This window comes from Phocoena phocoena, chromosome 9, assembly GCF_963924675.1.
Source record: "Phocoena phocoena chromosome 9, mPhoPho1.1, whole genome shotgun sequence".
NCBI lineage: Eukaryota > Metazoa > Chordata > Mammalia > Artiodactyla > Phocoenidae > Phocoena > Phocoena phocoena.
In genome coordinates, this window is record NC_089227.1 from 62,091,552 (window position 1) to 62,115,488 (window position 23,937).

Genomic DNA, 23,937 nt, shown 5'->3' on the forward strand with positions numbered 1-23,937 from the left:
TCTCGGTGCTGAGGACGCTCTGTCGGGACCCTGAGCCAGTTCTGCGCGTGGCTGGGCCCCTCTCCGGGTCGGGCGCCTCCCCTCGAGATCTTCGTGCCTGGAGGCCGGGAAACCTGTGCAAGTAATTTTCGTGTTCCCCCAGTGTCTAGGCGTACAGGAGCTGCTCGTTACATGTTAGTAGGATTCATCCAGTTTTGGAAGAAAGCAAGGCTTCCACAGAAATTCTCCAATTTTCCAGAACATGTGATCCATGCTATGTATAGTCAGTGTAGTATACTGTATTCAGATAAGGTTTGGGTTATGGAAAAGAAAAGCTAATATACACTGTGCACTTTTTATGCGGTCATTTAGCTAAGCCCTTAATGGGAGTTGATTTAATTTTTAAAATCGTAATAAGTGCTGTACGTAATACCCGTGTGTATTATCCTTATTTTACAGATAATGAGGCCCAGAGAGTTAACTGACATGCCCAAGGAAACAGAACTAGTAGGTCATGGAGCCAGGATGCAAAAGTGTAAGGTGCTTAACTAGGTTGTGCTTTGAAACTGTATCTGATATATAATTTTTTCAGCCTTGAAATAATGTAAGAAGCTGCAGAGGAATTAAAAATAACTGCATAAGGGAAATGCTTGCCAAAATATTCAGTTGTTAATAACCCAAAGTGAAGAGTTCTTTCAAATTTATTCAAGAAAACACAAACACACAGAAGCTATGCACAGACATGTGAAATTATGCTGATATATGTTCTGGAACTTGGAAATGACCTCTTCCTCTAAGAATGAAGCCAATTAAAATTGTTGCATGAATGTATGATTCAGCCACTTATGTGTAACAGATCAGGACCCTGTGGGGGCCTTTCGGGATAGACCCCTCCCCCATATACTCTGCTATAGCTCCTGTTGGAAGTACCCAGATAATAGTATCTCATACATATTTCCTGAGTTTTTCATTTGGTAAAAACCACAAGTGGAAGAAATTAACTACTTGATGATCATGAGCCCCAGCCCCCAGACCTTCTGGCACCTAAGGATTGATAACCACCCAGTTACCTCAACATCAACCAATCAGAGAGTTGTGCAGTAGCTGATCACATACCCTGGGACGCCCCTCCCTCACCTTGCCTTTAAAACTGCTTTGGTGAAACTCTTCAGAGTTCAGGGTTTTTTTTTTTTGAGCATGAGCAACCAGTTCTCCTGGCATGGCCTTGCGATAAACCTTTCTCTGCTCCAAGCTCCAACATTTGCGTTTGTTTGGCCTCACTGTGTGTCGGGCACACAAACTTGCGCTCGATAACGATGGAAGTTACCTGGGCCAATAAATGACCTGTATGATATCTTATAAGACATCCAAATACAGTCAAGAAGGAGGATATAGTCTTTGGAAGCTGTGATTTACAAACAAAGAAAATGTAATTGTGTTGCAGAAAGAAGTTGGTCTACAGAATCAAGAAGAAAACCAAGGGAAAGCAATCAGGTAGTGTTTTTCCAGCGCTGTTGTTATAGAACAGCACGTTCCGGGTGTCCCACGCACAGTTCATATTCCTTCCTCTTCAAGGTAACAATGGACTGAGTCAGCAGCACCCCAGCCACCAGGGCGCACACACTGGCGCTTGCTACCGCGCTCACCCTCGCCATGGCCGCTTGGTCCATGGACGGGGCCTCCTGCGCCTCCGGGTCAAGAGAAGAGGTCGCTGGGTGGCTCGGGCCTCGGATGCTCCGCCCCAGAGACCAACCCAGACGCCCCGCCCCGCGCCGCCCGAGCCCCGCCTCCTAGGAAAGCCCCACCCACGAGCGGCGGGAACGGAGAAAGGAGTGGGAGGGGCGTGGCTTGCGTCCCCGCCGGGGGGCGGGAGGTGGGTCTTCCTCAGAACCCGCGTCTAAGGAACTGTACAAGAACAGAAAAGGGGGGTCGAATTAATTCTCTCTCTTTCTCTGCTAATGAAGACCGGGCAGTAGTTCATTCTAGCTCTGCCCAGTAGAAATCTGATTCCAAACATCACTCAGAAAAAAAATCCTCCGCCTTCCTCTCTCCTGACACTCAGGACTACAACCCCCAGAAGGCATCGGGGCTTAGCTATCTGACTTGCGCAGTAGCGTTCGTTGTAAAGTGCTATGACAACAGGGCGGAGATGGCTTGGAGTTAGGCTTGAGTGGGTAGGTGTCCCTTCCGCCGCTGCTGACCTTTTTCTGCTATATCCCACTCACTGCCTCCTTCATCATTTCCTCCTCTTTGTGAGCAGCAGGTCTTACCGCTGTTCTTTCCTGCCTGATATCTGCCACGGGATTGATGCCGTTTTTCCTGCTTGTCTCTGAGGGTAACAGAGAGGGGATGCAGGGGAGCTACTTGGTGGGATCGCTCCAGCTCCGTGGAGCTGGTGGTGCCAGCTGGTGAGGCGCTGTCTTTGCCTGGAACGTGAAACAAGTTAGATCAGGAGAACGAGAGGGAGAAGTAAGGGTTGCTTTTTCCTGCACCGTCCGTTCTTGCTCGTCGTTCCAGCCCTGGAATCCTGGCAGACGTTCTTAAAAGGAAATCGTTGGAAGGAGAGTTCGAAGAAAGGTGGGGCAGGACCCACCTGACTCGGCATCAGGTAAGAAAGTATGTTTAGAATTAAACATCGGGTGCATGAATGCCCTTTCAGTGTTTTATTTTTTAGTCAGATTGATTCTCTGATGCCATATAATTTGGGGGATATAGGGTGATAGGTTTCTTATGAAGGATGCTTGCATTCAAAACAAAACAAAACGAAACTGCCAGAACAATGTGTGTGTGTGATCCTGTGAACATTTTTGAGAAAGGGTGATAAGAATTTTTAGAGATTCCTTTCAGGAATGTCACGTGGTGCACAAGCGTTTTCCTCCTGTGACACTTCAACAGGTCTTGTGAGCAAATGGTCAAAGCAGTTCCCATCCTATGACTGAAGTAGGATGCATGTACTAATACCCCCTAATTCCTTCTTGCAATAGGATTATTGCTTCTCCTTCTCCCTTTACCTTGCAGACCACAGCAGTTTCGACGAGCTGAGGTGATATTATTAGCATCTTCCTTTCCCAATCAGTTCCTGCAATCGACTCCAGTTTCCTGGAGTTTTTTGTTTGATTGTGTTTTTTGTTTTGTTTTTTTTGGCATCTCACTTTTTTTTTTTTACTAAACATGCCAATTAAAAAAAATAAAATTTATTTATTTATTTTTGGCTGCGTTGGGTCTTCGTTGCTGCACACAGGCTTTCTCTAGGTTGTGGTGAGTGGGGGCTACTCTTCGTTGCGGTGCGCAGGTTTCTCATTGTGGTGGCTTCTCTTGTTGTCGGGGACAGGCTCTAGGCACACGGGTTTCAGCAGTTGTGGCACGTGGGCTCTAGAGCGCAGGCTTAGTAGTTGTGGCGCAGGGGCTTAGTTGTCCCGCGGCATGTGGGATCTTCCCGGCCCAGGGATCGAACCCGTGTCCTCTGCATTGGCAGGTGGATTCTCAACCACTGCGCCACCGGGGAAGTCCCTCCATTTTGATTTTTAAATGCACTCTTTTCTTTAATGGTTAAAGCAGGTGTACAATGCATGTTTGAGCAGATGTACAATGCATGTTTGACAGGCCATGAGACAGGCTGTTCTAGTTAGCATAAAGTTTACATTAAATCATATATAAGCCAGAATGACTTCCCCATACCTCAATATGTGAACATTTCTTCCATCAAGTGTTTTTACAATGGAAGAGTTTTGAATTTTGTCAAATGCTTTTTCTGACTCTGTTGACATGATTAGGTGGTTTTTGATTTTTATTTTATTGCTTTGGTATATTTCCTTAATTAATTTTGGGTGTTAAACTAACATTGTATTCCTGGGGTAAATTGCACTTGGCCATGGTGTATAATTCCTTTAATATATTGCTTGATTCACTTTGCTAGTGTTGTGTTGAGGATTTTTACATACATATTTGTAAGAGATATTGGTCTGTAGTTTTCTTGTATTTGTCTAATTTTGGTATCAATGTACACTAGCTTCATAGAATGAGTTGGGAAGTGATCCCTCCTCTTTTATTTTTTGGAGAGGTTAGTGAACAATTGATGTTAATTAAAAAAAAATATTTGGTAGAATTTACCATCTGAGCCTAGTCTTTTCTTTTTTCTTTTTATTTGAGCCTAGTCTTTTTTTGTGTGTGTGGATAGTTTTTTGATTACTAATTCAATCTCTTTACTTGTTATAGGTTTATTTAGATTTTCAGTTTCTTCTGTAGTCAGCAACAGATAGTTGGGAGCAGGACAAATAATGCTGATGTCCTGCCCTTCCTGGGAAAGTAGTTCTCTGATTGGGAGCTGTGGGGAGAGGGTTCTTGGCTGTACTACTCTGGAGTGCAGTTTCCATCTTGCTGAGCTAGGAGTATGGAGAGGAGTGAGTTGTAGTTTAAATACTACAGACTCTTACTGTTCTTACTGAGTTTTAGATTTTTTTTTTTTTTTTTTTTTTTGCGGTACGCGGGCCTCTCGCTGTTGTGGCCTCTCGCGTTGCGAAGCACAGGCCCCGGACGCGCAGCCTCAGCGACCATGGCTCACGGGCCCAGCCGCTCCGTGGCATGTGGGATCTTCCCGGACCGGGGCACGAACCCGTGTCCCCTGCATCGGCAGGCGGACTCTCAACCACTGCGCCACCAGGGAAGCCCTGAGTTTTAGATTTTTAATGTTTCTTTATTTGTTGTATGCTCTTAGGACAATTTCCAGAGACTTGAAATGGTTGTTTTAAAAAATAATTTCCAGTTTCACTGGGAAGTGGGCCAGTGGAGCTTCTCACATGTCACGCTGAAAAGTGGAATTCTCTGAAACCTTAAATTGCTTAGCATATGGTTATGGGAGAAATATCTATATTATCAAAAGATTTCATCAGAGTTCCATTAGATATCAAGGTGCTCCAGTGTCTGTAAGACTTATATTTAAGAGCAAGTATAAAAGGGATTATATATAAGCTTATTAGGAACACAACTGCTGTGTGCAAAGAGAAATTTTTTGTAGGTGTGTTTTATTTGTCAAGCCAAAGGATTAAGCTTTTTTTTTTCCTCAGATAAACAGGGATATCCAGCAACCTTAAATTGTTCAGACTTGCTATCAAATCCATCTTTGAAGCCAAAGTGGAAAAGAACTCCCCTTTGAAACCTTTTGCCTTGTAGCTTACGCTGTCATTTAAAAATACATCAATTTTTAGAAAAGGAAATTAATGATGTACAAATTGCACAAATGAGGGTTTGTGGTTTCTTAATTTCTTGGGAGTGGGCAGTGCGCCTTCCTCTGCTTCTGCCTTTGAAATTGGAGAGAGAGGCACTGGGAAACGTACTACTGACCTTCAGCCCAAATTGTTGGTTTTCCTATCGTTCACTAATTTTTCAAAGATGTAAGACGTTATTCAATAACTTATTGTCCACCATGGTAAATGTTAACACCTGGGTCATGGGGGAACCAGTATGCAGAATTTTGGCATAATGGAATTTATGCAGTTCTGCTATGTATTAGCTTATGTTTTGCCCTGGTATGAAAGTAAGTTGGTCTGAAATGAAGCAGCTCTGGTCTTGTGAGGAAGAGCGATTTGTTGGACCTAGGTTTGAAATTAGCAACCCCTCCCCCAACCTTTTAAAAATTAAAACAAAGCGAAACCAAAAAAAAATCCCTCTACTGACCCATGCTTTTTCAGTGTTTTGGATATTAAATTGCAGGCAGTGACAGCCTAATAATACAAGGGTCTAGAGTAGGGACAGGGTATGCAGAAGCAAGTTTCTGCCATTAGCTGTGTGATTTAGGGGAGTCATTATAATCTACAGAATGAGAAGACCAGCTGATTGATGGGTACCTTCTAGCTGTTGAAGCTCTTGATTTTAAAAGTGAGTCTTTTTTTCAAACTTTGGAAAGGTTACTGACTGGTGACAGAGGTCACAGGAAAAAGGAAGAGAAGTAGAGCATTGCTATAAGAAAGCATCCACTTAGACTATCAGGTATCTGTGCAACTAGTGCTTTTCAAATTTTAAGGTGCATATGAATCACTTGGGGATCTTGTTTGGGGTGGGGTTGAGATTCTGCATTTCTCACAAGCTCTTGGGTGATGCTGACCTGCTGGTCCAGGTACTACACTTTGGGTAGCAAGGAGCTGAACAATCTAGGAAAGGAGGGCTTTCAGAAGCTAATGAAGTGGTAGGTGACTAAGGAGAAATTGGTAGAGCAGGAGAAACAGGAAGGAAATAAATGTTGCCAGTGGTATTTTGTTACTAGGAATAGATATTAAATTTTATGATAGAAGTCCATGAGAAATTAGTGCTTGATGTAGAACGGTTCCATTTACACACCATGTTGGAGAGTTAGTTTTTCATATTGGAGTGTTTTCCCTCCCATTATTCTAGCAAGCTGAAAAAATTTTTTCAGTAACAAAGGTTTTTAAGGCCATTTTCACATAATAGCTATTTTCATCTGATGCAGTCACGTGTGTTTATATTCAAACTACAGATACATGCACTTTTCCCTTTCCTGATTATGCTTTTTATCCTTTTGAGTAATCATAGCTATGATGATGACTATATGATGACTATAGCGCTGTGAGTCCTCCTAGTGAATCATTGAATGGTATTGAATTTGGGTAGTATTCTGCCCTGTGCTGCAAGAGAATGACGTATCTTCATTGCGGCAGTCCAATGGTATGGCGTATTTTAATTTTCCAATGTATCTCGAGTACGTAATGAGAATATATGGTATTTATTAAGTACTGTTACTTCCCTCTCAAATTAAAAAAGTCCAATAAAAGTATAGTAGGAGTGTTTATTACATTTTTGAATACTTGCTGTGAGATTGGAAGTTTAGTCATCTGGCAATTTGTATGGTTACATAGTGCCATTATTAGTAACAGCTGATGCAGATGTTTTTCAGAAACTCTCCCACATGTTAAAACTCATGATAAGTTTATTTACCTGCTATGTATTTTTCCTTCACTTTCATCAACACCTTGCCTTTACCTGACTACTTTCCTTTTCAGCATAAAGAGAGGGCCTTAGATGGAGTTTTCTTTCTTTTTTCCCCCCGTTGTTTGTTTAAAGGTGGAGTTTTCCTTTTTTCCCCCATTGTTTGTTTTTTTAAACTTGTCTTTTTTTTTTTTTTTTTTTTTTTTTTTTGCTGTATACGGGCCTCTCACTGTTGTGGCCTCTCCCGTTGCGGAGCACAGGCTCTGGACGCGCAGGCTCAGCGGCCATGGCTCACGGGCCCAGCCGCTCCGCGGCATGTGGGATCTTCCCAGCCCAGGGCACGAACCCGTGTCCCCTGCATCGGCAGGCGGACTCTCAACCACTGCGCCACCAGGGAAGCCCCTGCTGCAGTCTTTTTAACGACCAAACTGAAGGGAAATTAGGTGTTATGCCTAGGAATTATGTGCTAACTAATTCTGGTAGAATTTGAATCTTGATCCTCCAAAGAATATGGTTGTTACTTTGTACAGTTGTCTACTAAATGTCCCAGAAGAGAGAATTGACCCAACATAAATGTATAATTTCTCAGCTTGACTTTCTGATGGCATTGCAAAATATCTGATTAATGTTTCCACTCACTTGGATTTGTGGTTTCACCTATGTCCACAAAATACAAAAAATTAGAGTTTAATACAATGTTTTTTCTCAAAGTTGTCTAACTTTTGTTTGCTATGTATGCCTTAAGAGTTAATTAATTCAGAACAACAACAACAAAAAAGAGTTAATTATTTCATAAAACATGGTGTGAAGTGGATTTTTTTTTGTGAAGTGGATTTTTATTATAAATAAATGCTTTCTTTTTAGAGCGAACGAAAATGTCTTTATTTAAAGCCCGTGATTGGTGGTCTACTGTTCTGGGAGAAAAAGAAGAATTTGATCAAGGCTGTTTGTGTTTGGCTGATGTTGACAATACTGGAAATGGACAAGGTAAACAACTTATGACCAAGCATCTTGGAGCAAAGCATTTTGTAGGGGTGGAATAAAAACGACTTCTTTTTTTAATGTGTACTTTATAGAACTTAGGTGAACTGTCATGACTATGCCCTAGTTTTTAAGGTAGTTTTCCTTATAAGTAATATTTAAGTAGCAGGCTGATAAATGTAGTTATTACTTATGTTTTGTTGTTTGTGTTTTTCTGGTTTGTGTCGATTCTGTCATATTATTTGCTGGAACTCAGAAAAATATTATAAGGCATCATTTAATTTGTTTTTATTTGTTGCAAAATCAGGTTTCATAGGGTAGAGCTGGTAAAATATTTTGAATTTTGAAAAGTTTTCTTTTGTAGAAGCTGCAAGAAAAATTATATTCTTTTAAAAGAGAATTTGAAAGCCATTTACCAGAATGGAGAAATTATGTTAGCTCTATTTGTTTGTAGAAAACAATTGTTAAATCATTGCTTTCATTTTTATATTTTGAAACTAGAAACAATATTCTATTTTATTCTTATATTATTTGCTCCTCTTTGCATCTTCATATAAGTGGTCTTTAAAACATTTTAGTTCTGTATTATTGCTACTTGAAATTAATATTTGGTTTCAGTGATTTATAGTCATGAACTTTTTTTTTTGTAATTCAGATAGTCACTGGCCTCTTAAAAAGAAAACTTATTATAATAATTTTTCTTGTGTTCATTGTATATAAACATTGTCCCCTTACATTTTTCTTTATTCTATTTATCTTGCCTATAATTAAAACAGGCAAGAATTTGGGGGATAAAGTGAAAGGAGAAAATTATATTGGCAAAGAAGAGTGGGAGGCACTAAACTGTTCTGAGCACCTACTAAACTGTTTCTAAGGAAAATCTGGGCCCTGCCCTCCTACTGATAGGAGAGGCGAAGGTCTTCTATTCATAAGGTGTCCTGAGCTGTTTTTCAAAGATTATCAACCCTGCCTCCTGCCCAACTGTTTGTTAAAATTTATGATTCCCCTATAATTTGGTAGCACAGAAGAGTCATACCATAAAAATACCTGCCAGAGAGAAACAATTTCAAACCCACCTCTGCCCAAACTATTTAAAGCTCAACTTGGTTGGAAACTATACTTACTGATTATCTGAATAACATAGTGTTCACTCATCATTTCTATTAGAGCTCCTCACTGGGGTGCCACCAGTGGGTTACCAATATGCTGAGATGTTTCATCCCCCCTATTTACATCCAGCTGTGAGCAGCTTCCTCTGTTTTCCCAAGCATGCTATACAAAAATCATTCTCTGTGTGTGTATGTTCCACATAGAAAAAAACCACTGATCATTATTTCTCAAAGCCTGGACCACCTATATCATAATGTTCTGGGGTGATTATTATATATGAAGATTTTCTATCCCAGATGTACAAGATCTTCTAAGATCATATTCTCTGGGGGGTAGATGGATTGGACGGGGGCTTAGGTATCTGCATTTTGACAAGCTCCAAAGTTGAATGGTGGCACACTAAAGTTTAAGAATTATTACTGTTGATCTTATGGAGTGCAAGTTTAGTGAGAGCAGCTTCAGACATGCTCTGTTTGAAACAGAAGTGTCTGGTAGGCAGAATCGAGGTAGAGATTTGGGAGTGAGCAGTACGCTGGTTGTATTTGAATCCCTGGGAATGGGTGCAAATACACTGAGAGAGAAGATGGAACAAGAGGGAAGGAACCTTAGGACCATAACCTGGAAAATGTGAGCATTAAGGGAGGAGCTTTGGGACAGGTAGTCAGTAATAGATTCTGAGAAGGGCAGGCAGAGAGGCAGGAGAACCAGTTGTGCTGATACCTGGGAGGCAAGATTTAGTGACGTGAAGACTGATTTTTAAATTTCCATATTGTTTTGCAGCAAGTGGTTTGTTAGTATCCTTGGTGAGGGTGGATGAATGGACACAATGGTAACAAAATCTAGATTTGCAGAGAGTGAAGGAGTCAGAGGTGGGGAAAACTGAGTGTTTATGGCCCTTTAAAGGAAGAGCTGTGAAGGGAAGAAGGGAGAATGATGACTGGGGACAGTGTAGGGTAAAAAGAAATGGGAAAAATTCTGTGTGTAGCCTAGAGGATATAATTGATAAAGCAGGGATCCAGAGAAGACAGTTGGAGGTGGGATCAAGTACACAGATGGAAGGGTTAACTTTAAACAGGTTTGAGAATTTTTTTCACTGTGATAGAAGGTAAGAAGGTAAGAATGGACATAGATGAAGAGAAGTTTGCAGGTCAGTTTGGGAAGTTGAGACAATAATGCCAGTTGATCCCCACTTTCTCTGGAGTGATCCGAGAGTGAAAGGATAGTATTAGGCATCTTGAAATTGCTTTAGGTGAAGCTTACTTGATTCATAGAAGAAGGATTCCTCATTAATCTTGAGAGAATCTGAATGGTTCAGCTTAGATTACATGCTAACATATAACCTGGAGGGAGTGTTTATTACAAGAATCAGAGTTAAAAACACATTATTTAAGGCAGACTAAAAAATAGTTCTTATATTTATCTTTTAGCTTCTCAGCATTTATACCTTACATGGGGCAATTCTCCCTTGTACAACTGAACATACACATATTCTTACCCATCTGCCACGGGAGATAAGTGCATGCACCTGCTGCTTCAGAGGCTCTTTCAGGGAGCTCTGGCTCTTCAAATCTAGGATCTCTGGGTGTTACACCTTTCGTTTGTCATTCGGTCATGATCATGTTCCAATATTCTGCTTCTTCTAGAATAATTGGTACATACAATCCGTGTTCACAACCTAATATATAATAGTTGAGGAAAAGCAGAAGAGAAGGAAAAACTTAAAAGTTAAGATGAAGAAGCAGGAAAAATTGTATGGCAACTTGAAGAAGTCATGTTGGGAGCTACATCCTTTTGTTTTGCAACTGGTCACCTGGCTGTGGTCTAGGCCTCTTCATTCCTGGGGGATCTAGAACACTGATGCTTGCCTAAAGAGGATTATAGTAATTCCATTTACTACTGATCCAGACAGTACAGGAAGGGCCCATGGGGATCCCTGGGTTTCACTCATATTTCTTTCAGCCCCATTCAGCCTTTATGAGATGGTGAGGTAGTCCTGGTTCCTGCAGATTGGATTGTGGGCGTACATGTAAAGGTATACTGCTGCTCCTGTCAGGTGAAAGCCAATCATTTCTGTTGGTCTCTGTGCATTGGAAAGGAGAAAATGCATTACTAAGCTTTAGAACTGTACTCAAGCAGATGGGATGTATTAGTTGGCTCCAAGAAAAAATAATTTGTGGAATAACAGAAGAATTCAGAGTTACCATTTAAGTTATAATGATCAACTCTATAAGACCTATTAATTAGACTTTGATATCAGCAAACCTGGTTATTAAACAGGACTTTGATAGGAATGATCACATATTACAAAGTTAAGTGTTTTGGAATTAAATTTTGGAAACCACCCCAAATCAGGCTTAGGAGTGGTATTGATTTTGATTTTCTCCCTGTTGGAGAGATGGAGTTCCACTGGCTTCCATATAGTCCTTTCAATATAATATCCCTCACTCTGCATGTTAGAGAACCAAGTGGATACTCTACCGTTTTCTATGGAAATACATTTCCTTTAAGCTCTCAGATGCTGGGTGAGAAATCATAGGTTGGCTTTGCTTTCCCACTGGGTGAACTGAGTTAGGAAGTTCATTTATCATGGGCTCTCCATAATTGGCAACAATAGTATCTTCCTGGGCTTCCAGAATTAGCAGTAATTTAGAGCCAATATTCAAGTGTTCTCATAAAGGTTGGGTATATACCTTTCCTCAGTACACTTGGATAAATGACTACTAGTCCAATAGGGAAGAATCATATTAGGCATGGGTGGTGTTACAGCAGTCTATACATAACCTTGTCTTTGTTCAAGTGACTCAGTCTATAAATTGACTTAAGTATGGGGATCAATGCTATGCCATGACTGTCTAATATGGTGGCTTGAGTTAGTCCTCTTTTCCATATACCTGGATTACTTTTGGCTTTAGACTTCAGAAAAGGCCTTAATTTGATAAACACACTATAGTACATTGTTACAATTAAATACTACTCAATAATAAAAAGAAATGAATCACTGGGATAAAGGGCCTTAATGCGTTGCCTGTTTGTTCCATCCCTGGGGATCCCATATTAATTAATTATAGCTTGTAATCTGTGATAGTTAGACTGTTACCTGAGATCTGGTTACTATAATAGTCCCGCTGTCTATTTTAATAATCATACATACACTTTTTAATTCTAGGGGTTAAATTGTCACCACATGGACTTGGCCATCCTGGTTTCCTCTTACCCCTGAGGATAGGGCTTTGTTGAAGTTGAGTCCCATTCTTTCTGATCAATGTCTTTACTTTTATGCAAGAAACCTGGAGAGACTGTGAACTCATTTGTCACTGCAATTTAAAACCTATAGAGTTAATCCCTGAACTAGATTCTTAGGGGTTAAGCCCCCTGCTAAAAGAGCTAGGAAATTCTGCAGACTCCCAAAGACCCTGAGTTTTATTCTTTACCCTGAGATGAGAATTTTGAGATTTAAACCTATCATTCTCTTACTTTAAATTATCCAGTGCCCTTAGAAAAAGCCATCTTATGTATGGTTTGGCATTCCTCCTTCCTGTTCATTTGGCAGCAGCTGTTCAGTTCACTAGAGTGTCACCTGCAATGGGCACAGTGTTCCAGATGCTTGGAGGTGTTAACTTGTTTAACTGTTCTGTCACTGTGTACAATGCTATTTAACCCCACCTAGAATATGAACAGGAGTTTTAATGCTTTGTGCCCCAACTTAGCTCAACAACCAATTTCCAAATATCCCTGCAGGAATTGGTGTCTGTAGTTTATTCACTGGTGCTAATCTGTATATCAATTAACATCTTATTTTATTTTTTTGCCACAAAGTGACAGGAAACAATTATGATAAATGCAAATAAAAGAGAGATTGGAATGAGAGTGACATAGCTCTCCTGAATGCAGGAAGAGTTCATTTGGCCAAGCCTTAGAGACAGGAACCAGTATGTTTCCAGAGACCTTGTAGACCTCTGAGGCTGCCATCAGATCACCTAGCACCAGATTCATTTCTTTTTTTTAATTGAAGTATAGTTGATTTACAATGTTGTGTTAATTTCTGCTGTACAGCAAAGTGATTCAGCTATATATATATATATATATATATGTATATGTATGTATGTATGTGTGTATATATAGAGATATACATTCTTTTTCATATTCTTTTCCATTATGGTTTATCACAGGGTATTGAATACTGTTCCCTGTGCTATAGAGTAGGACCTTGTTGTTTATCCATTCTATATATAATAGTTTGCATCTGCTAGTCCTAAACTCCCAATTCACCCCTCCCCCATTCCTCCTCCCCCTTGGCAATCACAAGGCTGTTTGTTTTGTAAATAAGTTCATTTGTGTCACATTTTGTATTCCACATATCAGTGATATCATATGGTATTTGTCTTCACTTAGTATGATAATCTCTAGGTCCATCCATGTTGCTGCAGATGGCATTAATCCATTCTTTTTTATGGCTAGGTAGTAGTCCATTGTATATATGTACCACATCTTCTTTATCCCTTCATCTGTTGATGAACATTTAGGTTGTTTCCGTGTCTTGGGTATTTTGAATAGTAGCACCAGATTCTTAATGACATATGTGTCTCTATTCAGGATTGAAATTCCTAGGATAGTACCTCTCTCACAGGGTTATTATGAGGATTTAATGAGTTAGTATATATAAGCTACTTAGACCATTGCCTGGCACCTAATAAACTCTCAATAAATGTGTAGAACTCCTTCTTTTAAGCTGATAGAAAAAAAGTCAATGTATTCTACTAATCCAGGGATTTCAAACAACCCAAAGTATTAGTTTCCTAGGAATGCCATAACAAAGTACCACAAATTGGCTGGCATAAAACAACAAATTTATTCTGTCACAGTTCTGGAGACTAGAAGTCCAAATCAAGGTGTTGGCAGGACTATGCTACCTCTGAAGCCTCTAGGATCCTTTTTTGCCTCTTTCAGTTTATGATAGCGCCAGGCATTCTTTGGCTTGTAGGTGTATCACTCCAATCTCTGCCTCTGTTGTCACATGATCATCTTCTCCTTGCTTGTCTCTATGTCTTCATGTGGCATTCCCCTCTCCCCACTCCTGTCTCTGTTTTCTCTTCTTATAAGGATACTAATTGAGTCCTATCACTTACCTAATTGAGTGTGACCTCATCGTAACTTGATTACATCTGCAAAGACCCTGTTTCCAAATAAAGTCACAGATACTGGGGGTTAGGACTTCAACATATATCTTTTTGGGGGACAATTCAACCCATAATACCTATCCTACCATTTCCTCCTTTTGTACCCAAGGCTAGAAATTGTAAATCAGAGCACTCTGTCTAATGAGGCGTCATTGTTTTTACACTGAGTTAATACGGTGTTTTCAACAGCCAAAACCAGGTGTAGAGTTGACACTCTATGGCGAAATCAGCTTACAACCTGATAATGGTCCTTTGTTAAAAGGGCATGCTTTGACTGTGTTAAATTATGGCTACGACCCCAAATCAAGGCTTAAGAAAAATGTAATATGTTAGTACATTTGAATATTGGTGATGTAAAGCTATTTTTGAAAAGCTATGTGTTATTAAGATAAGTTCACTTTAATTACATATTCTATTGGCAGATTGGTTTTTGTATATGAAGCAAAACTGGATTCTTTTAATTTTTAGATTTCTCTTTTAGACACTGGAAATTTTATTTCTAAAAAATTTTTGTTGCTAATGTTTTTTTCTTTCTATATCTTTAAAAAAATCTCTTTACAGATAAAGTAATTGTGGGTAGCTTTATGGGATACCTAAGGATCTTTAATCCTCATCCTGTAAAAACAGGAGATGGAGCTCAAGCTGAAGATTTGCTTCTAGAAGTGCATCTACGAGATCCAATACTGCAAGTGGAAGTAGGAAAGTTTGTTTCGTAAGTATAGCCCACCAATTCTGGTGTTTTATCTTAATACTTGGAGTATGTCAATCCCTTACTATGTCACTTTTGTGGATGCTTCAAAAAAAAAAAAGAATATCTATGAATTAAATATATTTCCTGTATATTGTCACCTAGGTGGTCCTCATGCACTGAACATTTTAAAATTTGGAAACCTGTACATTTAAGATAGAATAATTTAGGACTTTTTTATAGCAACAGACCTAAGATGCCTGATGTGTCAGAAGCTTAAAGGAAAAGAGATAAGCTTTTGAAAAATAACCAGACAAAGAAATAGAAAGTATTCACCACTTAAAGCACTAATTGTCCAGTTTCTTTTTTTTTTTTTTTGCGGCATGTGGGCCTCTCACTGTTGTGGCCTCTCCCGTTGCGGAGCACAGGCTCCGGATGCACAGGCTCAGCAGCCACGGCTCACGGGCCTAGCCGCTCCGCGGCATGTGGGATCTTCCCGGACCGGGGCACGAACCCGTGTCCCCTGCATTGGCAGGCGGACTCTCAACCACTGCGCCACCAGGGAAGCCCCCAATTGTCCAGTTTTAAACAAACTTTGTTTAAAAAAATTAGACATCATAGCAGTTATGTGATTTGGTGCATAACTTTGAAGCTTTGAAACAAATTACTTATTTGGGGTAGAGAGGTCCTTAGTTTCTTAAAGGAAGACAGCTCACCCCACAAAGTAAGTCTTTGGTTCAAATTACGTTATTTTTAAACCTAATTTATTTTAGAACACCGTTTATTATTTTGCATTTTGTGTAATACGTTTGCTTTTTATTTACTGATGATATTGCTGATTTTATCTTATTTTCATACATGAATTTTCTTAAAATTAAGCCTGTATTTCTTAATCATTTATAAAAGTATCTATTGTGAAGTGTTATGTAGACAGAGGTGGCCTTGTTTTCCCGTACCTTCTCTTTTTGAGCGCCCTTTTGCTGTCTTAAGTCTGGGAGTGCCCTGAGCTCTGGATTTTGGCTCACTCCAGTTGCACATCGTGATTTATTGGCCCCAGGTTCCACTTGTTCAGGGCCCTGACTCCTACTAGAAAAACCTGAAAGACTGCTCCTGAGCATTAACCCTCTTCTGGTAACACGATTCATTCTGATGGGAAGCTGCTTCGTGGATGCTATAGGCCAGGACATGAGATGGGACTTTTATGCCCTGTGACAGGCTGGATCAGGATTTTATGATTGATGTGGCTGGTAAATATCTACGCCATCTAAAAGCTGATGATGATTAGGTGCCCACTGTGTACCTAGCACATATTAAACGTGATGGATTTATAAAGTAAGGAGACAAAAGAATTCTTGCCTCTAAAACGCATTTTTACCTTTTCATTTTTAAAAAAAGTGGAATGCTGTCACAATCATTCTACACAGTAGTGGCTTTCACCTATGCTATCACTTGTTGGAAGGGAGGAGGTGAACATTAATGATACTGTACTAGTATTAATTGACTAGTACTATCTCATTAATCTTATCTGTAAGATGTGATCTGCGTTTAGAGATAAGGAAACTTATCTAGAACTCAGAGCTTTAGGTTACACAGCCAGCATTCAGGCCCAGGTCTGTCTGACTCCATTCTTTACTGTCTTTCCATGACATCATGTCCTTTTCCTGTGCATGATGGAAAAATTGTTTTGGTGTTTGGTGGCGCAGTGGTTGAGAGTCCGCCTGCCGATGTAGGGGACACGGGTTCGTGCCCTGGCCCGGGAGGATCCCACATGCCGCGGAGCGGCTGGGCCCGTGAGCCATGGCCGCTGAGCCTGCGCGTCTGGAGCCTGTGCTCCACAATGGGAGAGGCCACAACAGTGAGAGGCCCGCGTACCGCAAAAAAAAAAAAAAAAAAAAAAAAAAATCTTTGAAGGTGGTCTTGATTATGTGATAGTTGTGTATATTTTCATTTCCTGGTAGTAGAGTGAGTTGGTGAGTATATATTCACTGTAACAATGTTTTGCAGGTATTATCTAATATAATTCTTGTTTTATAAATGAGAAACTCACACTCTGAAATATTAAATGATCACAGAAATATCAAAGTGCCGAGACAAGATCCCAATCCAGGTCTTCAGACTTCAATTATAGTTCTTTCAGTTTAGAACAGAGTCTGCATCAGAGGTCGAACATCTGAGGCCTGCTTGCAGATTAGTTTTAAATTTAAAAGAATTGCCAACATTTAGGAACGAGAAATTTTCACATAAAGTCCCTGCATTCTGGCTTTTCTTGAAAAAGAATGTGGAGATCTGGCCACAAGCCCAGAGCTGAGTAGTTGTTGCCTCCTTTAGTCTGGCTCTAGTCTCCAATTGATCACAGCCATTTACACCCTTTATTCACTTATATCTTCTGACTCGACCCTTGAAGACTTTGAATTTGGGATTTCTAGATTGTGCCTTGTCTCTGGAAACCACTTGATAGGGGCTGGGAAGTGTAGTGGTGACAGTGGCTGTTTATTTCTATTTGAGATTTAGACCAAACTGAAATATTTTCAATACCTTTAGTATAATTTCAGACCTCCATGTGATATATGCCTTTTGCCAATGATGATTAGCATTCTGTAGTGCTTTATACTTTACAAGGTGCTTTCACATGATTTTTATTTCATTTAATTTAAACCTCTTATTTTCCAAAAGGGGAAATAGGCTTAGAGAGTGTAAGTGACTTGCTCAAGCCAGGACCAGAGCGTGGGTCTCCCCCTCCACACACACCCTGTGGCTTGCGGGATCTTAGTTCCCTAACCAGGGATCGTACCCGCACCCACTGCAATGGAAACACGAAGTCTTAACCACTGAACTGCCAGGGAAGTCCCACGTGGATCTCCTTATTGTGGGAGAGCACTCCTGAAGGCGCCTCCGATATGACTTTTGCTGGGAGACTCCCTTGGTTTCAGTGTGAAGGCAGCTCCTTGAGGCAGAGTCCTTGGGCCTCTGGTATTGCCAAACTGGTTGCTTGTTGTTCAATTTATTTTTCAGCTTTGAATGTTATCTAGTGAACTATTTAGTTCACTCATGATAGGTTATGGTTAAAGTCTCGTTTTAAAATCATTTTGTCATTTTTTGGGTTACATCTGAAACTAGTATTTAAACTTTTAAAACTTTCCCTGTTTTTCAGAGGTACTGAAATGCTTCATTTGGCTGTGTTGCATTCTAGAAAACTGTGTGTCTACTCTGTCTCAGGTAAGAAACATTTTTTTCTAATGTAGAATTTGTACTAAAATCTGGACTTCTTAATATTATGTAAGAATAGTTAATATTGACTCAGTTGAAGGTTTTCTTATCTTGGTTAGCATTTTCCCATTCATTTATTCTTTCAGGTACAAAGACTATTACATTTTCTTGGTCTGCTATTTCCATGCATACTTAAATTTCTATCACTGTAGAGGGTTCCTTGGAATCTCCTTCATCTGAGGAATTGTGTGCAGGATTGCCTATGACTAATAGAGGCCAATTCTGGGTACTTAGGACACTTGAGTCTTAAGAAATGTTCAACAGCAACAGCAAAATTCATTACATGCTGAGTCATGGTGGTTTAAAGTACATTTTCTTTGGTGAACCTCAAGTATTTCTCTTTACAGTTCCAATTTCTTGGCTTTTGGCTGTCTTTACTCAACCAGACCTTAAGGCATTTATTTGAGACTTAATTAGGTTTCATTCCCTGACATGGTAGTGTGGGTACAAGTATGAAAGTTAATTGCATTTTGGTTTCAGCATTTTGGCCCTTATTAAATATGAAAAGGTAACTTACAAATTTTGTTTCAGTTATTAGATAAATTTTAGTCCAAGTTGATAGTTATTTTTATGACGTGCAATATGGGGGAATCTTTTAATGGATACAATAAAGCTGAGTGTCTGTGGACCTATTGCTTATATAAAAGATACTCTCTTTCGGAATTTGCTGTAAATATTAGCTTCTAGGATTTGGATTTCTCACACTCATTTTCTTGATTTGGGCTTTCTTTGTATTTTGCTTTCAATTTGAATCATGATTCATATTTACTGTCTGGATATTTTTTAAAAAAAAATAATTTATTTTATTTTTGGCTGCTTTGGGTCTTTGTTGCTGTGCGTGGGCTTTCTCTAGTTGTGGTGAGTGGGGTCTGCTCTTTGTTGTGGTGCGCGGATTCCCATTGTGGTGGCTTCTCTTGTTGCGGAGCACAGGCTGTATGCAGGGGCTTCAGTAGTTGTGGCTCGTGGGCTCTAGCGCGCAGGCTCAGTAGTTGTGGTGCACGGGCTTAGTTGCTCCGCAGCATGTGGGATCCTCCCCGATCAGGGCTCGAACCCGTGTCCCCTGCATTGGCAGGCGGATTCCCAACCACTGCACCACCAGGGAAGTTCCAGAGCTGGGTATTCTTAGGCCATCTCATTTTGGGGCAAAGATCTATTAGATTTTGAAGGCAGCCTTGATATATGGTGTGTGGTAGGCATACTTGTTGAATGAATAAATGAACTTATTTCTAGGTAATGCTGAGGCAATTGCTAGTGGCTATTTATTACTCTCTGTATGTTATTTTCTTCTTTCTTCTTTTCCTTCTCTGTTACCACTATCATTTTCTTTTCCATTTCCATTCTATTTATATCAGAGGCCTGGTAAAGTACCTCTTACTGTCATTGCTAAATACTCTTATTGGTTTCATGGTAAAAGATGTTGTTCCTCCTAGCGGTAGGGCAGATATTTAGTGTTCCAGGGTAAATGGAGAAGGTATGATATAGGCTACTTTATTGCAGGCATCTAGTTGTTCCTCTGTTTTCCATCATAAGCCTGTTAACTTGGAGTGATATTTTATTAACAGGTATGGAGGAGGAGAACTTGCCCTCAGTAACTCTTGAATACTGCTTGGGGTACTGGTCCCTTCTAGAGGCTCCATGGGGGCTCTAAGAGGGCAGGAGAGGGACACATCCTAAAATCTAGAAATTAGGTTAGACTCTTGGCCTTCCCTGGTCCCGTTTGAATGATGGCTCAGAAAGCCAGAAGTCTCTAGAGTTCCACTGGGGTGTAGGGCATAGACTAGGGATGAAATGTGTGTTTATCAAAAAAGGCTAGTGAAAGAAACTGGCATGTTTGGTCACAACTTGTTTATGGGACATTGGTATTGGCCTTCAACTTAGTGTTGAAAATGAAAGTTATTTGTCACGGGAATGGCAATTTTATTGCTCTTTTATTCTTTCTATTCATTTACAAGCTTTGTATTCTCTGGGGATGAGGAGTTGTCCAAACTACATTCCCTTACACTCTACCTCATTTTCCTTCTCTGTCTCTCATTTCTTCAGCTTCCTATGATATTCGTAGCCTGACAATTTGTATATTTTTCCTGGCTTGGCTTAAATTGAGAAGCAGAGAAGTTAATGTTTTTGTTCTCTTGAATATGTTTCTTGAGGTACCAGACTGAACTTTTACCTACCTTTTACTATAACAGGGGAAGCATAAACACTTTCTAGTTTAAGTGAAACCACTGGTGTCAGCAGATGAAAACTGTTAGCTGAACTTGACATCCTTAACCCCGACTGCCCCCTCCCCAAATGTTTTTTGTTTTATGCGCTAATGTGCTCCTAAAAAATATTTGAGGCAAATTAGAGGAGACTTCCTGGATATAGCAAACAACTCTTAATAATCAGAGGCTAGTGTGCTGACTTTTTTTTTGCGGGGGTGATATGTCATTAAATGCAGGCTTAATATAGAGAAACAGCAGGTTCTTGCTGACCTGAACTTAGCCCATCTTATCACGCTCTGGTAAAGGAAAAGCATCGCATGGCATCTCAGATTCCTTCCTGATGGGCCTCAGTTTCTGAGTAAATGGTTACAGATGTGTGAGCTTAAGCCATACTGATTATGTTCTTTTAAATATTCTTTTCCAAAGATTTTGTACTTACTAAGCATTTGACATATTTATAGAATTTTAATATTTGCCGTGAGAGGGCAAAAAGATGTCTCTTTACTTTTGACAGGGTTATATAATCTAATTTGGTTATTTAATACAATGAACCTTTTAACTTACTCTGTAATGGCTTTTATTTCATTTAACATCATTAGGTTTCTCAGCAGTTATGTAAAATTACACCAAAACCTGTTTTCAAGGTGACCTTTGATTGTCCAGAGAATTATTTTGTTTAAATTATATCTTGTTTAAATAAGACCATCAGCATAAATGTTCTAATATCCATTTACTTTCTAATTGATGAAACTTTATATTAACTTTAGCTATATACAGACTATTATTATAGATATACATTTACTGTATTCAGTCTGTATATTCAAGGACAAAACCTTTGTAAATAATTTTAATCTTATGCCATCAATGCTTCTCTAGAAAGCAAGTGATCAGAATTTTTAGATTTTCAGGTACTACCTTTATTCCAAGTTAGTATTGAAGGAAGATAAATTGTCTTTTGTTCTCCATAGGTGTACTATTACATTTTAAAGTGCTATCACCTGAAATTTAAAAACTTATCAATGCATTTGCAGCTTTTTCAAGACATAAATTCTAATGTCATTTCATGGAAGTGTGTTTAAATATTGACTGCTGACCCTTATGTTCACTGACCTTTTGGCTAGCAGGCACGCGTAAGTGCATTCCTTACTCGGAGGGGTCCATCTGGTTTTAGGTGCAGAATGAAATTTGGAATTTCAGTAGGGACAAACCAAAAGTTTCTTGGATCTTTTTTTTTTTTTTCTGGTTTCTTAGAGGCTAGAACTGTCCTTAGGTCAATGCTGTGAGTTATGTTTTTAGAGTTTTTGTTTTTTGATTTTGCCCGTGTGGCTGGTATGGTTGTGATTACCACCAGTTTCTCTGGACCTTACTGATTTTACTACCATTTAGGTTCCAGAAAGCTTTCATCTCCTATCAGGGTTAGCTGGCAAATTTGAGTCTTTCTCTTTGTTTTTTTACTCTATTGGTATGTTAGCATTTTGGTTGTTAGCATTTTCAGGGGCATAGATCAGAGTAGAAGTGGTTGTCCTCCAAGAAATCCTTGCCTGTTAGTTTTTCTCTTTCAACCCTCCACCTTCCAAATGAGGAAGAGAAAGCCAGGGAGAGAAAGGTGGAGGTGAAAATAACATATATATATTATACTGAAGTATAGTTTATTTACAATGTTGTGTTAATTTCTGCTGTACAGCAAAGTGATTCTTATCCATATTTATATATATACACACACATTCTTTTTTATATTCTTTTCCATTATGGTTTATCACAGGATATTGAATATAGTTCCCTGTGCTATGCAGTAGGACCTTGTTGTTTATCCATTCTATATATAATAGTTTGCATCTGCTAACCCCAAACTCCCAATTCATCCCTCCCCAGGAAATAACATATTTTTGATGCTGCTTTTTTTTTTTAATTTTGGAAATTGTCATTGGCTTACTAGGTTCCCTGAAAGTTGTTAAATGATGGACAACCAGGTACCAGTATACATAGTGATGACTCTGAAGACTTAGTTTGAGTACTGTGTCCTTTATCAGCTATGTGATTTTGGGGGAAATTAGTTGAATTTTTTTTTAAAGTTAAGGTGCCTCAGTTGTAAAGTGGAAGTAGAAATACTTCTGTTCTTACAACCTCCGTGTACATTGGTGAATCCTTCTGGACAAAAAACAAACAAATAAATGCACATGTGTAAATATGTATATACATACATACATACAAACATATATTTAGATTAAAAAAATAAATTTATTTATTTATTATTATTATTTTTATTTTTGGCTGTTTTGGGACTTTGTTACTGCGTGCAGGCTTTCTTCAGTAGTTGTGGCACATGGGCTCAGTAGTTGTGGCTTGTGGGCTCTAGAGCACAGGCTCAGTAGTTGTGGCTTGTGGGCTCTAGAGCACAGGCTCAGTAGTTGTGGCACACAGGCTTCGTTGCTACGCAGCATGTGGGATCTTCCCAGGCCAGGGCTCGAACCTGTGTCCCTTGCATTGGCAGGCAGATTCTTAACCACTGTGCCACCAGGGAAGCCCCTATATTTAGATTGTTTTAATCATCTAATATTATCCAGTTTGGGACTATTTCATTTGCTTTGTGATATTTTAAGTTTTTCTTTTAACTTTTGCATTTTTGAACGAATGACAAAGATGCTTCTTAATGGAAAATGTTACATTTGGAATCATTTTTCTTTCTAACACCTCTTTTAATCATAATGTTCTTGCCTGATCACTAGGATATAGCTCTAACTGTATATACTCTAGAAAGCCTAACAACAAGAGAGTAAAATGCGGATAAAGAATCTTTTCTCATTTGGAATGAACTACAAAGTGATTGTAGCACATATGATCTGTTAAATGCAGGGAAAGTATTTTTCTTTGTTTTGAAGGAGATTCTTCTTGGCAGACTTCAAAGAAAACATATTGTCCTATTTACTTGCTGAGAGAAGCTTTAGATCTCTCTATTAAATTAGAACATAATGTATTAGGGGCTTGAATATTTTGAGAGTTGGGACAGAAAATTGAATTGCTTGAAAGTGTGGGGAATTTTTTTCTTAGACACTTTGATTCACGTCTTTGGTCTATCATTGTTATAAATGCAGGGAACTTAACCTCATTTATTTCAGAACTGAAATTGGAGGATTTTGTTGTTATTTAAATAATTACACTTTACTTAGACATAATGGACATAGATAACAATGTCACCCAGGGTAGTATTTCATCTATTGGTATAATCTAGCTGAGACTTAAATTGTTTTAACTGTGCTGTCATTCTGTGTCATCAGTATGCTAATTGTTCATAATACATATGTTTTAGTGCTTTGCCATTTTAAATTTCACTGAAATTGAATTACTTGGAATTGGTAAGAGGATGAGAAGATATTAATATTTTTTAATGTAAACAAATACAAAGCAGTCTTTTTATTTATTTCTTTTTAGGAAGCTTGGGTAATGTGGAACATGGGACCCAATATCAGATCAAATTGATGTATGAACATAATCTTCAGAGAACAGCCTGCAATATGACTTATGGATCATTTGGTGGTGTAAAAGGTAATTTGCATTTAATCATGAGTGTGCTATTGTAAGGACCAGAATATTTGGC

General features: G+C 39.2%; 1 protein-coding gene across 6 annotated transcripts in view; it reads left to right on the plus strand.

Annotated features, from left to right (window-relative positions):
* Positions 1-7,793: 7,793 nt before the first annotated feature.
* The window catches only part of BBS9 (Bardet-Biedl syndrome 9), a 477,322-nt gene continuing 461,178 nt past the window's right edge, over positions 7,794-23,937 (plus strand). For all 6 annotated transcript variants that reach the window (XM_065884413.1, XM_065884414.1, XM_065884415.1 and 3 more), the window contains exons 1-4: positions 7,794-7,905; positions 14,748-14,898; positions 18,026-18,090; positions 23,772-23,885. In XM_065884413.1, the coding sequence (XP_065740485.1) occupies positions 7,794-7,905; positions 14,748-14,898; positions 18,026-18,090; positions 23,772-23,885 (442 nt within the window). The remainder of the gene's footprint in view (positions 7,906-14,747; positions 14,899-18,025; positions 18,091-23,771; positions 23,886-23,937) is intronic.